This window comes from Petaurus breviceps, unplaced genomic scaffold, assembly GCF_028583685.1.
Source record: "Petaurus breviceps papuanus isolate PSGF00001 unplaced genomic scaffold, PetGlider_PUasm1.0 90919, whole genome shotgun sequence".
Lineage (NCBI taxonomy): Eukaryota > Metazoa > Chordata > Mammalia > Diprotodontia > Petauridae > Petaurus > Petaurus breviceps.
In genome coordinates, this window is record NW_027187378.1 from 20,570,200 (window position 1) to 20,588,480 (window position 18,281).

General features: G+C 36.8%; 1 protein-coding gene across 4 annotated transcripts in view; it reads right to left on the reverse strand.

The window, feature by feature from the left end:
- Positions 1–1,999: 1,999 nt before the first annotated feature.
- Positions 2,000–18,281, reverse strand: part of NINL (ninein like) — a 188,856-nt gene continuing 172,574 nt past the window's right edge. For all 4 annotated transcript variants that reach the window (XM_069075549.1, XM_069075548.1, XM_069075550.1 and 1 more), the window contains 4 exons: positions 17,572–17,685; positions 12,561–12,773; positions 5,544–5,657; positions 2,000–3,006 (listed from right to left, as the gene is read on the reverse strand). In XM_069075549.1, the coding sequence (XP_068931650.1) occupies positions 2,815–3,006; positions 5,544–5,657; positions 12,561–12,773; positions 17,572–17,685 (633 nt within the window). In that variant the 3' untranslated portion in view covers positions 2,000–2,814. The remainder of the gene's footprint in view (positions 3,007–5,543; positions 5,658–12,560; positions 12,774–17,571; positions 17,686–18,281) is intronic.

Genomic DNA, 18,281 nt, shown 5'->3' on the forward strand with positions numbered 1-18,281 from the left:
TGAGGGGTGGAGGGTGGAGAGGGCTGAGAGGGTTTCTGTAGCTTTCCCAGAGAATTCATTGGACTTGGGTATGCAAATTTCATCTTTTTTTTAGAAAAGGCTGTTCTTGCTGAAGAATGGAATAGAGAATAATGAATTAATGCATTTATCAAAACCTAAACTTAGACCTTGCATAAAAACCACTGGCTCTGGCTCATCTTACTTTATAGTTTCATGTGATAGCTCTGTTTAAGGAGTGCCCCTCAATCATATGGTTGACAATAAGTGTCAAAGTTGTCCAATCACATTGACATGGCATAATTTAAAGAATGCTGCACTTGGAACCAGGAGAAATCAGAGTTCAAATTCTTCCTCTGATACTAGGTTTTTAAACATTGGCAAGTCAATTCTTTGAACCTCTTTATGCATAAAATGGAGATCCACCTATCATAAAATCTTCGCTCTCTGCCAAAAAAAGCATACATTTTGAGAAGGAATATATAGAGAGAAGACTCAGAACTATAGAACAAGAGTTCTCAATCTGGGGTTTGTGAATTTGATTTTTTAAATATTTTGAAAACGATTTCAATGTAATTGGTTTCCTTTATTCTGAGGAGGCCATAGACTTCATTACACTGCCAAAAGGGTGACCAAAAAAATAAAAGTTTTAGCAATTCCTGGTCTATAGTTGAAAGAGTGCTGAGTTTGGAGTCAGAGACCTGGGTTCAGATCCCAGCTCAGCCACTGTGTGCTTGAGTTTCCTCATTTTTAAGTTGAGGGGGTTTGTACTGGATAATCTCTAAAGGTCCCTTCTAGCTCTTAATGGTCCTATTGTCCTAAGTCTATAAAATGTCAAATTCCTAAGTCTGGTTGTTGTAGTTTGACATTTAGGTTCTTAAATATATACTTTCTACATGGGCTAGACACTAATGCATCCCGTTCTTAGCAGGGTTTTTGGAGGGGCTGAGGGAAAATAGGTATACACATAAACTATTGATAATGATCTGAAACTATACCTCCAAAATTACTACAATGTACATATCCTTTGACCCAACTACACCTGTATGTATGAGCCTATATACTATGGAAGTCAAAGGAAGAAGAGAAATACAAATATTTATAGCAGTTCTTTTCATGGTAGCTTATCAGGAAATCTCAGATCTCCTGAAGATAAGAAGGGTCCTCGGCAATCAGAAAGAGGCTAGCCCAGGAGATGGGCATGAGTTTTACTGACTCACAGCTTTTTTCATGGTAGTCAAGTTGGAAATTAGGGGGCTATTGTCATATCAGGAAATGGCTAAACAAGTAGTACATGAATGAAATGGAATATTATTATATCATAAGAAATAACAAAATGGACATTTCCAGAGGACATTGGGAAGACTTCTTTCATCTGATGAAAAATGACTTAAGCAGAACAAGGACAGTTCACACATTGATAACTATTATATCAAAAAACAACTTTGAAAGCTTTAGAACACTGATCAATACAATGATAAACTATAAGTCTAAAAGAACGAAGAGGAAACACCAATCACTTTCCGCCAGAGAAGTAATGAACTTAACATTCAAAGACATTCATTTTCTGATTTTACCAATGTGAGATTTGTTTTGTTGGACTATACATGTATGTGAGAGCTTTACTTTCAGGCTAAAAAAAAAATCAATGAAATTATTCGCATATCCCTACCAAAGAAAAGAAACAGGTATTTGAGGAGTTAATAAACTAAATAGCTTGGTCACTATAACCCCACTTTCTTAGATCTACCTGCTTCTGAAACACTTTCCTAAGTTCAAATCTGGCCAATACTTACTAGCACTGTGACCCTGGGAAAGTCACTTAATGTTTGCCTCAGTTTCCTCAAGTATGAAATAGGGATAATAGCACCTAGTCCCAGCGTGTTTGTGAAGATCAAATGAGATAATATTTGTAAAATGCCTAACCTGGCACATAATAGACTCTACATAAATACTTGTTATTTTGGGGGGAAAAAAATCCACAAACTTTCAGACACTGACATTTTTAATACTAAAACCTTTTTTATTGCAAATGTACCAAAGCAAATACAGTCATTTCCTTTATAGCTATACATTTAGAGAAACCAAATACCCATGGTTTATATACACATTGATATAAAAACTATACATTTTTTTTACATATGATACAACTTCCAGTGTAAAGACAAAATTCAAGGGGAGAAGATTGCATTTACAATAAATAGCATCATGACCTGAGCCCATAGACCTTTGTGTAATTTATGCAGTTTCCTTATTGTAGGGTAGTTTACTAAAAGAGGAAATTCACAAATAAAGAGCTACTTGACATGTAGTGAAGTGAGAGTGCCCTTTACATAGTTTTTACTTGGGTACAAAACTTAAAATTACCTGAGTCAGAAGGAAATAACTATGGAATGATCAATCTTTCTAAAGACCTGCAACACTTTCTGCTCATGTGGGCCACCACAACCAAAGGAAAATCTTTGTTTTATTGAAATAGATGTTTTGATGGTTTTCCCTTCCATGCATTTCTCCCTGAAGGAACCAACCTACCCTTTATCACCCAATAAGCAAATTAAACTTGGTTGAGAGGCAGATGGGGGAATTTCCCTGGCAAGTCACCCAAGGTCTGTTGAAGCTGTCAATGAACACATGACAGTCTATGCCAGGGGTGAGGAACCTGCGGCAGCAAGGCCATGTGTTGATCCCACCCCTGGATCCCAATATCGTAATCTCCATCTGCATGATGGAGGCCCTGTATGGTTGTTCATAACTAGCAAGATACTTAGAAATGTTGACATCCTATAGCCTCTCAAAATGATTTTAAAGAAATAGTTTTTACACAGAGAGAGATGCTGGAGTGATCTTGTTTATTAACTTATTGAGAGCTATAATCTTTTCCTCCAAGACAAAATTCTTTTTCTCAGCACCTTTCTGCTTCTGTTCAGTAATCTGGAGAGCTTTCATTAGGTGAGCATTTTCCACATACAGGTCTTTTAGCAGCAAATCAGATTTTGCATTCTTCTCAAACTAGGAAAAAGCAACCAACATAATTACTTGATATGATGTTCCATTCTGTGATACAACATTAGGTACATTTAGCATATGAATGATGAATGTGCTCAGGGTCCCTGTATTTCATACTGAGTTCACTTAATAACATACCATGACTAAGATCCAGGAACTATAAAAAATACTGGCCTACGAGTATTTTTTTTCCTCATTCATAGTAAAAATAATGATCCTCAAACTATACAATGTGAAAAATCAGGAAAAAAAAGTGATTTTTAATATTAATTTTTTTTAAATAAGACAAGTCATATCAATGAGCATACAAATACCCTTTCTATTTATTTTGAGAATTCTTAAGTTTATCAGGTAACCTTCTTGTATAGGAAGTAAAATAAAACCAGCATGCTTTAGTGCTGGCCTGGAAGAAAGCCTTATGGCCCCAGGAACATTACAAATTTCTATTCATTAAGCTGTTTTAAGTTTATTATATGTTGATGACTAAAATCCTACATTAATACCTCAAGGAATGTGGGTCACTTATGCCATCAGAGCTCAAGATCTGTAAAGTTCTATCAAGCTGGAAAAGCTTTGAGTTATCATGGACTCTGTCATCTTAGACCCTCCTAAATGTGGAGAGGTTCACTATCAGATAAGCACAAGGTGATGGAATTTTTAGCCAAAGCAACTTTTTGAACATCTATTAATTCATAGAAGAGTTGTGATCTACACATTGGTTGAGTGAGTACCCACACTGATGAAATCACAAATCCTTGAAATGAGGCTTATAAACTTAAGAATTTAAATCTGCTGTTGACAAGATTCAAACACAATTTTTGTTTATAACAATATCAATACCAATTCCTTATAGGTCATGTTCAAGTTAGGGAGGTACAGAGGTTATCATAACACAAGGACTGAATGCTCATAAAAATACAGACTGCTCTGCATAAAATGTTTCATGAATTGGAATATAACTTGAAGGATCTTGTAAAAAATGACCTTTTGCATATTAAATGTACAGATGCATTTAATTTGTGCAGAGATAATGTATCCTGGATAGTCTCAGCCAAGAGCATCTCCAAACTCTCCAAAACACAGCACCTTGAGAGCCCACACTATTCGCTTCTGTCTTTTTATCTCCAGTGCCGGAGTAGAAACTTAATTTCTGTGTCATTTAATTGCAAATAATAATAACAAAATACTCTTTCAATTTCTTTCAGAATTCTTTGATTTTTCTGAAATGTTTATAGTCAATGACATTTTGCTGTTCAGTCATTTTTTAGTTATGTCCTACTCTTCATTTGGGGGTTTCTTGGGAAAGATGTTAAGAGTGGTTTTCCATTTCCTTCTCCAACTCATTTTATTTATGAGGAATTAAGGCAAACAGGGTTAAACGTTTTGCCCAGGGTCAAATACCTAGTAAATGTCTGTGGCCAGATTTGAACTCACAAAGATAAGTCTTAGTGACTCCAGGCATTCAATCCACTGCACCACTTACCTGGCCCCAGTCAATACCACACTATGTTGCATTTGATTGCACTGTCTTTTGCTCTTGTTTTATATAGGGATATCTTGTGTTCTGAACTATGTCATAAACTTGTTAAATATAAGGACTGTGTCTTCTTTTGAGTCTCCTACTGTCCCTAGAGCACAGTACTAGGCACTCAGTACTTACCGACTCGACTTTGGTCTGGACATTCTAGAAAATATTCAATAAATCTAACTCCCCTTATACGTGGCCAAAGTAAATGACCGTCTGTGGCCATAATTTGTTCTTATCTGGCTATTCCCATGCTAGACCAGTCCTGTCTGGACCATATTTAAAATTCTATTAACATTCATTGATGGCAATGGAGGGAAGTATCTATCATTCTCAAAAGATATTCTTATTTTTCAAGTCTTATTTCCTTGCCAGAAAATTAGAATTTTCAACTCATAATCAGGAATATCTAGGTCCTAAATCTGATACTTATTGTGATGGGGGACCATTGGCAAGCCACTTAACCATTGCATCCCTCCAGCAGTTCCCTAAATCACAGACCAGATGGATTGGGATTGAGATCTGCAATGGTAGATAGACGTCCTATACAAAGAATTTCCCATGCTAATAAATCACATACCCTTTGCATACTTATATATTTCTTTTTGTCACCAACTAACAAGTGTTGAGCCACAAAGCCCTAACATTCTTAGAGCTAGAACGGACTTCTTAAGCTATCATCTCTTGTCATTTTGTAAATAAGAACACAGTGGCCCTAAGAGATGAAATGTCTTGCTCACACTTTGGATCCAAGTCTCTATTTTTTCTCATGGCCCATATTAAGCGCCTAGGATACACATGCTAGATGAGGAAATGGGTCACATTTAAGCCAGTCCCTGGCTGCCAAGAAGTATTCTCTAGCACAGCCTTAGGCTTAGGACAGCTCTCTGCATTGTACTCTACAGCAGTCTCTTCTCCAAAGTAGCCAAGTAAGTCACACATCTATCATTCAAAAAAATACTCAGAAAAAAAAGAGGCAAACACAGAAATGGTTAAAGTTATTAGCATCACTTACTTGCTCTTTCAACTGTTCCACTTTTTCCTGCAACAGTATTTCCATGTTTTTCAGATTCATTTCCACTTCTTCCACCCTCTCCTCCATGTCTCTAAGCCGTTCTTCATGCTGTTCCTGTCCGAAAAGTCAGCAAATCACCATTTTAAATTCACAGTGGAGTGTTATCGCTTGTACACTTCAGAATACAAAGCAAATTTTGAGTATCTGAGATATACATCTACATATACATAGACATATATATTTGGACATAGGTCTGAAAGTATGTGCAGTACTGCTTTAGAAAGGTGTTGCAATGCTGACAACCATTTTAAAACACAACAGAGCAACAGAGTGGGCCAAAATGCCGCGAAAATATTTCCTTTTAAAAGAGGAAGCTGATAGGTGGCAAAGTGAACAGAGTACTGGACCCAGAGTCAGGAAGAACTAAATGCAAATCTAGCCAGACACCAGCTGTGTGACCCTGGGCAAGTCCTCTGTCTTCCTCAATTTCTTCAACTCTAGAATGGAGATAATAGTAGCCCTTCCTGTGAGGATCAAATGATATAACTGTAAAGCACTTAGTACAGTACCTAACACACAATAGGTATGATCTAAATGTTAGCTTTTATTTTTCTTTTCAAGAAACCAGAGATAGGTCACCTCCCTATTATTCCTAAGATTTTTATAATTAATGCTTTTTAAGTGATGGAATTTCCCTTGGAAGACAAATAACCCAGGAGGTTTTCCAATCAAGTTTTCTTTACATTTAGCCTATCCTATTCCAATGCTGTGTGATGTAGGACAATTCATTAAACTCAGTGCTATAGGCAACTTTCTAAGATGAAAGCTGAAGACAAAGTTGAGATGCACATTGGTAGAGGGATTTTTCTTACCTGGGAGTTCCCCTTATGATAGTTCCAGTCTCTATCCCTATTCCATTGTTTAGCCATAATTACTTGTAGTCTACTATTTGACACATTATTCTTTCTCTTTGTAATTTATACTTTCTAAATATTAGAATCCACCTATATTTCAAGATCTATCTCAAATCTTTCATGAAACCTTCCAAATCTTCTGAGTCAGACCCCAATTATTTCTACCTCCTTTAAATTCCTGACAGTATTTAACTATGTGCACCATTCATTCGACAAGCATGTAATGCCCTGAAATATTTCTTGTATTTTATTTAATTGCTATTTATTGCTTACTATTACTTAGCACACGCCTACGTCCAAAAGGAAGGAGGGAAGTTTTGCCTTACTGTGTGCCCTGGTCACTCCACAACCATAATACTGTCTTCAATTCCGGCCATATTTCAGAAAGGACTTTAAGAAGCTGACGTGTACCAGAGAAGGCAACCATCATGATAAGGTGACTCAAGGAAGTGTCATACAAGGATTTATTCAGACTTTTTAGGCTGGAGTTTAGCCACTCAGTGGGAGTTATCTCCCACAATGACTGTGGGAAGGTAAAATCGGAATGATTGAGATCTTCAAATATTTTACAGAGATATCATGTAGAACTGACTTGTCCTACTTGGCCCCAGAGGGCAGACATGATAGAAGCTGCAATTATACAGCTTTCAGCTAAATGAAAAAAAGCATCCTGAAATGGAATGGACTGCTTTCAGAGGTTGCAGGTGGCCCCTCACTAGAGCTCTCATCTGGAATGTTGTAGAAGATACTCCTATGCAGATACAGGTTGGACTATAAACTTTGAGATTATGTGATATGTCCTACACATTCCATCTCTGCTCCATTCATCCCTTTGGGGGCTCTTTGCTTGACTCTAGAATTTACCTTTATCTTTGGGGGACTGACATGCTTCAAAGAAAATGGAATTTCTAAGGGCAATTCAAATAATACTACTCAGGGTCTTCTCTTCCTAATATACAGGCATCCTAATACGTAATTTAGCTGCCCCTATTTCTATTTCGAGTTTGCCGCTGGAGAAGCTTTCCTAGTTAATCCTGGGAGAGGCTGACTGCTGTAAACACACTGTAAACCCTGTTCAATACTCTATTGACCAGTTCTCTGTCAGCACACCATCATTAATCATCTACTGGGTTTCAGATAATACCTCTATTGGCATTATATCTGTCATGCTTTGTTTTTTACTCTTAAAGAGAACACTACTTCTTACTCTGGATTGACTACAGTTTTTTAAACAAGCATGTGGCTATGTTCTGCTTTTCAAATCAAATTTTTTGAGGGGAAGGGGAGTTTAATCAAGTGTGGGAAAACAACTCATCAACAATTTTACAGTTTCAGAAAGTTGCCTGGAACATTGAGACATTGAATGATGTATCCATAGTCCCATAGTGAGGTACTCTGAGGCAATACCTGAACACAGTTTTGATTCTATCAACTATTCTGACATCTCTCAAGAATAATCTAAAAAATTTTCAATGAAATCAAGTCAAAGACAATCACAATGAGACAGACCTCCGACCAGATAGGCTGTCATTCATAATGTCTCTTCCTGTGAATACCATTTTAAAAAAATAACCTAAATCTCACTGTCCTTATGCCACTCTAATTTTGCTAAACAGATTTTTAAGTTATGATTTCACAAGAATCTTTTGCCTTCACTGCTTTTAACTAGGACACCACACACACACACACACACACACACACACACACACAAATAACACATGCTTTTGTGCCCTTCATCCACTCTAATTTTATTTTATTTTTTGCTTTTTTTTTTTGAGGGGGAAGGGTAGGGCAATTGCGGTTAAGTGACTTGCCCAAGGTTACACGGCTAGTGTGTGTGAAGTGTCTGCGGACGAATTTGAACTCAGATCCTCCTGACTCCAGGGCTGGTGCTCTATTCACTATACCACCTAGCTGCCCCCACCATAATTTTATTTCAAGAAATTTTGAACCCATAATGCTATATTGATAGCATTTGATTATATAAGCATTTAGAAAATTTAAAGATTTTTTTTCTTACTGACAGTGGACTAGAGAATCTCTGGCATAGTGGATAAAACATTAGATTTGGAGTCAGGAAGACCTGAATTCAAATCCCAGGTCAAACACGTACTTAATATATGATCTTGGGCAAGTCCCTTAGGCTACTCTTTGTCTCATTTTTCTCATCTGTAAAACAAGGGGCACCTTCCAACTATAAATCTATGATCCTATGACTAAACTGCATGGTCACTTCTCAAACCACTCCATGTCATGTTTCAAAAATATTACTTCAGTACATAAAGGAACTGTGGTTTCACCAATGTGGTTAACAGGTTGCAACCCTCCATATCCTGGTAGGTCATTTTTACTCGTGCTTGTGGCCAAAAATATTCTCACCTGAAGCTGACCTCCTGACGGTGAGTATCTCTGCGCTTAGGCAGGTAGATTCTTAGACAGCAGATACACAGTTCATCCCTGTGCCTATACTTGAAGGCTTTAGTGGAAGCATGGAATAATGGCGAAAGGGCTAGACTTGATATTAGGAAGACCTGGGATGGATTCCTGTGCCTTTGATACTGTTGAAAAAGCTGACAATAGTATCAAATAGTATCAGTGTGCTTCCTCAATTGTGAAATGAAGATAGAAATATCTGTAGCATTTATCTCAGAGCCTTGTTGTAAGGATCAAGCTCAATAATGTACATAAATTGCCTTACACATTACATAAATAGCAGTCATCACTATCATTAGCATTATAATGAGGCATCAAATTGATACTTAAGGACAGAGGTGAAAAACATGTGAACTACATTTGGCCCACAACACCCCTAAATTCTGGCTGAACCAGATTAAAATATAATTGGGGAATATATAACAAAATAAGTAAAAATACAACGAAATATAGATAACATTGATATGTGATCAGTATGCATTCAGCAGATATCCTAATATACAGTTTAGTTGTCTATTCTGATTACAATTTGACAGTACTGTTTTGGAGGAAGGCATTCAAAACTAGAATTTATTTTTTTTTTAATGAACTTTCAATACTACTCTTCCTCTCAAAAACCTTCAGTAGCTCCCCACTGCCTACTAAATAAAATCCAAGGATAGCATTCATGACCCTTCACAATGTGGTACAAACCTCCATTTCCAATCCCATCTCATACATCCCATGCTCTTTTCTACTTCATTGTTTATAATTCCCTGGCTATTCCTTGACCTTTCCAGCCTCTGGGCCTTTGCTCAAACTGTTCGTTTTGCCTACAAAGCTCTCTTCCACCATCTGTAGCCATTCCAATCTTACCCATTCTTCAAGATCTAGCTCAAATGCTCCATCTTTTGTGAAGCCTCTTTGGTACCTTGAACACAGGGAACTTTCCCTCTTTTCAATTTTCTGCACATCTTCACATGTACATCTTCACAGAATTTTATAGGCAGCATGGAATAGGGGGTAGAATGTTGTGCTTAGGTATGGAAGATCTGGTTTCAAATAGCTATAGAAACCTAGGTAAGTCAATCAACCCCTACATGACTTAGGCAACTCCCACAAACTTATCTTTTAAGTCATAAATGTTTATGAATTGCAATCTGTGTTAATGGAAGGAATTCTAATACTGGAAAATACCAACAATGATGAAATCACAGATACTAAAGTATTTTATCTCCTAAACTGTAAGCTGCTCATAGGCAGAGACCATGTCTTATTCATTTTGTCACACTGAAACTACTATAATGCTTTGTATACATATGGTCCCTTAACAGTATATGTTTGCAGACTAAATAAATGTTGAATGTGTGAACATTTCTCCAGTTGTCCATTATTTGCCCTCCAAATAAGTGTATAAAATTAAACAGAAGTAAAATTCATATTTAATATCCCAGAATAACATGCTAGCCAAATCTGTATGTTCATATTTTCTAAGTATTCCCCTATCTGCTTTTTGCCAATAGCTATTTTGGCATGGTCTTCATAACTTCCTAATTGTCCAAATTTCTGTCCTTCATTTTTCTTATTAAAAACAGATTTTTTTAAAAGGAGTTCAATATCTTACACATTTCAGAGTTATCTATAATTTAATTTCCTGTTTCATTGATTAACAAATGTTTTACTTTGACCTCAGAAGGTTTAAGGAGAAAATAAGCTTTTCTTTGCTCAGAATAACTATTTTATCCTGCTCTTTTCTTTGCAAGCCTCCATTACTCGGCGCAAGAGATAATAAGTTCATTTGATTTTGTTGCCCAGTTCTCTGTTTCCAATGTACACATTCCTTTCCTGGCAGGTATGTAGGTATAAGATGTGACTGGTGCCTGATGGGTTCATCCACTTCATTCTCTCCATTACAGGTTTACTCATGGACCTGTTTTTCAAAGTGCTAATGAGATTACATAGCCTTTTTTGTCTACCTTTTCAATTTTTGTAATTAGGAAATTCTTTTTTTTTTTTGCACCTAACCCAAATCTAACATATTACAGCTTTAGAACATTCCTGTCACATCCAAAACACAAATGCAAAAATTGTAGATACTGCTTCTTTCTTTGTTTTACCACCTGAAGACAAAGTAAAATGAGAGGCAGAAAGAGAGTGATTAATTTCTATACCATGGACACTTCCTAGTCCTGCCTGGATATCCTTCCCCAAATGGAATCCTCAACCTCAGTAGAAAAAGACATAACACGCAGTCTTAGAATATTTGAACATTTACCCAAAAAGACAGCTTTGAGTTTCTCTGAGGTACCTCTTGAGCAGATAGGAAATCTTGAATACAGCTTAAATATAATTGTTTATAGCTATGATCTTTCCACTAGGTCATCCCCCACCAAAAAATACTCCCAGAAAATCCAACATTTTTAGGGAAGTGTTCAGAAATCAATCCAATTATGGACTGGAATTCTAAATAGTATTAAAAATCCATCTCTCAAATTAAGACAGAATTAAGAAAATTTCTTTTAATCACTATTTCCACAGATATCTCTTCCTCTCTTTGAACTCTCCCTTTCTCTTTTCCTCTCTATCTCATTAAACATTTTCAAGTTAATTTTAATTGGTTCTACTTTAATTATGGCACCATCAAGACCTTTGTCTGAATCTGCGGTTATTTTCCTACTAGAGATCATTCTTGTTATTTGACTTTTTCATCGAAATAACCATGTCTTTCCCCCATTTTCTTTCCTCTTTCCTCATTCATCTCAGATTTCTAACTCCTGTTTTATTTCTAATTTTCAGTGGGAATAAAATGTCCCTCTGCTATTGTGTCTGCCTGGTGTAACCTTTCTCAAAGTAATTGTTCTCTTTGACACCCTTTTCCCATTTCTGAAGATCCTTGAGATACAGACATCTATATGAAAAGCAGTGACCAGCTTTTTCTTATTACTTAGTAATAGCTCACACTTCTATAGCATATATGTAATTTATATAGTTTTCTGGCACTACAGCCCTGTAGTATTCATTCTGATCTGTGACAGATTTTAACACCTCACAACATTGGTTTTGAATATGAGAATCCAGAGGTAACGAATAAATTGGTGAAAACACTTTGTGAGACAAAGATCCCTAAAGGTTTTGTTTATTTTTAAGAAGAGGTGAAGGCATTAGGAATATGTTGTGTTTATCATAAAGCCTCATGGGAATTCATGTGCAAATTAATTGCAATTCTTCTCTTCCCCTCCACTGGCTGACCTGTTGGAGAGGTCTAATTTAGAAGTATCTTGGTTTTGAAAAAAAAAAAAAAAAGAATAAACCATGAATTTTAATGGAATGGCTGCACAGATGTAATCAGTTACCTCCTAAGCCTGCTGTTTTTTGAATGGCCTTTAGAGAGAAAAGCCAACACTGATTAATTTTTAGTAATGAGGCCTTAGGGGAATGAACAAACATGGATAAGCCACGCTATGACAATTTCCATTTCATTTGGTTTAGAGTGTCACCAAAAAAACCCCAAGTGTCATTTTTGGGGAAAAACCTAGTTTGGATTTTGTTTTTCTGAATTATTAAACAATAAGTCAAAATATACTTTTCTACTATTAGCAAAATGACTCTCAGATGGACATCCTGAATCTTGTTCCAGAAACAAGCCTCTGGATCCTGAATATACCACCTCACATCAGCATTCTCCGCTTACCTTCTGGCTTGCCAGTTGTCTACTCGCCTGCTCTGTGTGGAATTTAAAATCCTCCCGGAGATGCTGAACCATCTGTTGTTCTTCTGCCAATGCATTCTGCAACTCAGTCACATAATCCTGAGGCACCAACTGGTACATCTGCTCCTTTACTTGAAGCATCTCCTCTGCGTGTTGGGACTGTGACAGCTTCAACCTTGCCTTGGCTTCCAGTAACTATATCCCAATAGGAAAGGCATAACGGTTATAGAAAAGCTGCTAAAAATTGCATCCTTAGCAGAAACAATAGTAAGGGGGTCTTTGGTAGGCTGGGGAAGTATAGGATAACAGATAGCAACAACACCAAAGTATAGGAAACACCTAACCACAAAAGTCAGGAGATATGCTCAGAATTCTTTTTGGTCTTAGAATAATCATAATTCACATTTATATTACACTTTAAAATCTACAAATGTTCCACCATCTACAAACAACCCACTAATAAAATTATTTTTTTTTAACTCATATCCATCATCCTGAACTACTATAACCACATCTTGGCCTATCTACAAAACAAAAAATTATATTCATAACTTACCCTGAGTTACTGCAGGATGCTAAAGCATTTCTAAACTATCAATGAAGGTTTAAGCTAAGGTCAACAGAGCTTTTGCTTTAAATGTTTCATTATATTTTAGTTCTATAAAAACTGGGGCAGGTAGGTGGTAGAGTGAATAGAGTACTAGGCCTGGGTTCAAGAAGACCTGAGTTCAAATGTGACACCAGACACATAATAGCTGTGTGACCTTGGGCAAGTCACTCAATCTGTTTCAGGTTTTTTTGTTTTGTTTTGTTTTTGCTTTTTGGAGTGGGGAAGTCAGGACAGTTGAGGTTAAGTGACTTGCCCAAGGTCACACTACTAGTAAGTGTTAAATGTCTGAAGCTGGATTTCAACTCAGGTCCTCCTGACTCTAGGGCTGGTGCTCTATTCACTGCGCTACCTAGCCACCCCTGTTACAATTTTTTAAACTCTAAAATGGAATAATAATATAAATATTCTTTACATTTGTATAAATATTGTTGTCCAGTCATGCCTCTTCATGACTCCGTTTGGGGTTTTCTTGGCAGATACTGGAATGGTTTGCCATTCCTTCTCCAGTTCATTTGACAGATGAGGAAACTGATGCAAAAAGAGTTGAGTGATTTGCCAGAGTCACATAGCTAATAAGAGTCTGTGGTCGGATTTGAATTTAGGAAGATGAGTCTTCCTGACTCTAGACCTGGCACTCTATCCACTGCACCACCTAGTTTCCCATTTGTATGAATATAAATAGATAAATTATATATAAAATATAAAAATAAAAATAAACTCTAGAAATACCTAAATTTATATATAAATGCTTTAACATAAATATAAATAATAATAGCATCTACCTCCCAGGGTTGTTGTGAGAATAAAACGAGATAATAATTGTAAAACGTTTAGCACAGTGCCTAACACACAGCAGGTATTATACAAATGTTAGCTATTATTATTATTATACCGAGTATGGTACATATATTAGCTTGATTAACCAGAACCCTGGGTTGGCTTTTATGTCCCAAACATGGCAGATGACACATAATTCATCATATTATCATTCACAGCATTACCATGAAGATAAATAAAGCTTCTATCTTTATCCCATAAACCGAGAGGAATTAAAATGAAAAGGTGAGCTCTTGTGTGGAAACTCCAGAAAGCTACTTTAAAGAGGATGCTTCTGCTGCCATTCAGTTTTTATCCTGAAGGCCAAAGCAACTAATTTGCATTGATTAAGTTCCTCCAGCACCATGCTAAGCACTAGCCACATCTCTGCTACCAAGAATTTCCCCTGCACTGTGCAGAGACTGGTAGGTTCTCCTCAGAACAAAGGCAACTCTTGGCTTAAATGACAGGGAAATTTTAGTGACAAATATGGGTATATGACATCAAAAATTTTTCAAGTCTTCTTCAAGAGAAACAGCCACTGGCATGACAGTTTCAAGGCCTCGACTGCCTTCTAGCCCCAGTGTCCCTTCAAATCTTTCCCTCGTATTTTAATCCCCTTCTACTATCTGGGGCTTGGTTACAATGGTGACAATTATAGCTCCAGAAAATATATGATGAAGCATGTCTCCCATCTTCTGGTGGAGAGGGGAGAGGGTAGATGCAAAATAAGACATATATTTCCAGATACAACCATTACAATTTTGTGTTTTGATTGATTATAGTTTTGTTAAAAGAGAGGGTGTTTTGTTTTTTTTTTACTGGGTGGGGGAAATGGGAGGATAGTGAGAAAATGAAAAAAGAAGGGAAAGCAAAGTGTGTCAATGAAATGTTTTTTAAAAATACACAAAGAAGAGAGGAGACAGAAACAGAGAAAAGCAGAGCAATGCTGGTACTACCACACTAAATTTAACTCAGAAGGAACAAGCTGTATAAAGTGGATTTTCAGATGCACATAGCAGCCTCATTCACTAGTGTGAATGTGTATGAGAATATTCATGTTTGTTGGTGACTTTCCAGTTCATAATAAAAAAAATTACATAAAAGAATACAATGGTCATCTCTGATGATTTTGACTTGCCTTGCTTTTCCGCTAATGCCATGATTATAAAGTACCCCAATCTAGGTCTCCTCTCACTAGCAAGAGTCAGACAGCCACATTTGTCCTAAATGTCGCTTCTGAAAAGTATCCCTGACAGGTAGCCTATAGTGGCCTCTCATTATAAAAAGAAGGAGAGGATGGTCACTATTCTAGAATATACCTTTTAAATTGTCCTCCTAACCCTTCCTTCTTATTTTCGACTTGAGAAAAGTGGTTTCCTAAGCCAATGCTCAAGGATCCTCCTTGACTATCACAAGATGGAGGAAGTAAATTCCTAGTTTAGTTTGACTATCTCACAAACCCAGGGAAATGAAATCCTCTTCTCTCCCACTGGGTCCTATGGGGGCATCACTATTTGTTTACTTCCTCATACTTTACCCTAGATAGCCAGCTACTTCTTTAGAGCAGAAAGCAAACTCCTAGGGGGCAGGGCCATTTCACCTGTGTCTGTATATCACCAATATTCAGTACAGATATAGTAAGCACTTAATACATGCCTGATCGATTACTATAATTTTATTCTACCTGACTGCCACACACCAAATGCCCAAATTTCAAAGCAAAAAGCACTTAGAACACTTTGTTAAACATTGGCCACACCTTTCTGGGGAAGGACCAGTATTAAGCTCCAACAGTCCTGGATTTTCTTTCTGTCATTTTATCTCTGTTAGTCCCCAAAATAGATGCGTCTACATTTCCCAAAAGAGATACTATTTTGGTTCTTTCTTGTCCACTTGTCTATTTTATAACCTCAGGTAATTTTTCTTGTCTGTGATTTAATATCATCATCAAATTTTACCAACATACTTCAAATCAGAAAAGAATCAGCTTATGGTGTTGCAAGATTAGGCAAGAATTAAGGTGGAATTTCCTGACTGTGAGATTTAATGGAATGAATCCTTGAGACACATTATGGAAAGCTCCTTCTCTGAGAAACTAAAAATAGTCTAGCCAGTTTGAGATGGATTAGCTATAGTTCCTCCTTGACATGTAGGTAATGAGTTCCCTTAAATTAGAGGTATTTAAAAATCAGAGACTGGATGACTTTTTCCTAAGGTTGGTACATACATACATACATGTGTGTACATGTATGTATACACACATTATAGTGGAATTTTCAAGCAAAGGCCTGCACTTGAGGACCTAGAGGGCCACATGTGGTCTAGAGGCCAAGGCTGCAGGTTCCCCACCCCGATCTAGTCCAACCTATACCTAAAGAGTGATGTCATTTACAAAATCCTCTACATCTGCTCACCTAGCCTTTGTTGGCCCCAGTAATGGAGAACCTGCCACTCTAGGTAGCCCATTCCATTTTTGTACAATTGTAATGGTTACATATTATCAGTTGCAGCTCTGCAGCTATATCATTTTTTTCTACCCTATTCTCTCTTTTCCTACTTAATTAGCCTCAGCAGGTGACTTAGCCATGACCTGCTATCTTGCACAGAGGCTTGAGTTGGCCTTGTGAGGGTCTCTTTTGAAAGTCTCTTTAAGCAGACCAACTCTATTTTTGATCTCAGCTCTGCGAATATGAAAGTTAAGTTCAAGGCTAGACTCAGAGGAGGGACATCATTGTATATGTCCAAGTGTAGAAGTCAGGGGAAACATCTAGCCATAACAGCCAAATTCTTTGCAAATTTCTACTGGGCTGGTGATATTCAAATTTACAGTAGTGTGAAGCCTTTGGAGCTGGTGGAGCTTTTGGCTCAGACACATACTGAGAACAAGAAAGACTGATTCATTTTTGTATTTTTAAGATACAATCAAAACACAGTCTCCCATACGTGTTTAATTGTGATGCCATCCTTTTACCTTTAATTTCAGCATCCTATCTAGAAGAAGTGTGGCATGACAGAAGTCCAAAAGACAGAGGGTTCAAGACCACTCTCCACAACTGACATTAGCTGGGACGATCAACTCCATTTCTGGACAACTGTGATTATTATACATTAGTGATGGCTATTCTGCAGATACATCATCTTTCCTCCCACTATTCCCCCTTGACAGGCACATCACTAAACTTTTCTCAGCCTCAATTTCCTCACCTATATAATAAAAATAATAATACTCATAGTATTTGCCCTCCGGGATTGTTATAAGGCGCTAAAGAGACATATAATGTGCCCTGAAAACTTTAAAGTTCTATGTGTCAGTTATTATTATTAATTACCATGCATGATTCCAGTGACCCTTTAAATTCTCCAATTTCTTCACAACAGTCCTGTGCACAAAAACCACCTTAGGACTTAAACTCTCTATATGAAGGCCTGAAGAGCCCTTCAGTGACTCACCTAAAACCACACTCAAATTACTGCTGGGGCTTTCAAAACTCAAAATTCAGCCCTGCCATTTATGGAATATATGGACAAGGAGAGAAATCTGTGAGGGTCTCAGTCGGCACCTACCTGGTCCTGGTTTTCTTCAAGCTTCCCTCTCAGTTGTGATTCTGAAAGTCTCAGAGACTGGCATTCTTGATTCACCTGTTCAAGCTCTAATTTCAGTTCCTGCATTTGACCATCCTGTGTTTTAGATCAAATTCACAAACATAAGTATCATTTTAAGCATTTGATGACTTTGTTTAGTTGAGAAATGGATAAGTGGGTGAGTTGTCAATACACTAATGATGTATCAGATGTTCTTTTTCCTAGACTTAAAGAATTTTTTCCCCTTGAACTCAAAAGATTTTTTAAAAATTCTTTTCATCCATTCATTCAATATGCAGTTATTAACTATAATGTCCCAGGTACTGAGATATGTGCTAGGAATATAAACATAATCTTTCCTATCATTCCAAAGAAATAAACCAAAAGATTTTTCATAATTCAACTGAATTTAAGGTTCCAGAAATTTTAAAACAATGAGCATAAAATGTAAGGAAAGATAGTTATTCTAAATTATTGACCTAGATCTATGGATGAGGGAAGAATTTTGGACTAAAGAAAATACAGAGAGCATTACAAAATGTAAAACAGATAATTTTGATTACATAAAATTAAAAAGCTTTCATGCAAACAGAACCTATGCGACCAAAATTAGAAGGAAAGCAGAAAACTGAGGGGAAACATCTAGAACAAGAATTTCTGATAAAGGTCTTATTTCTCAAATACATAGAGAA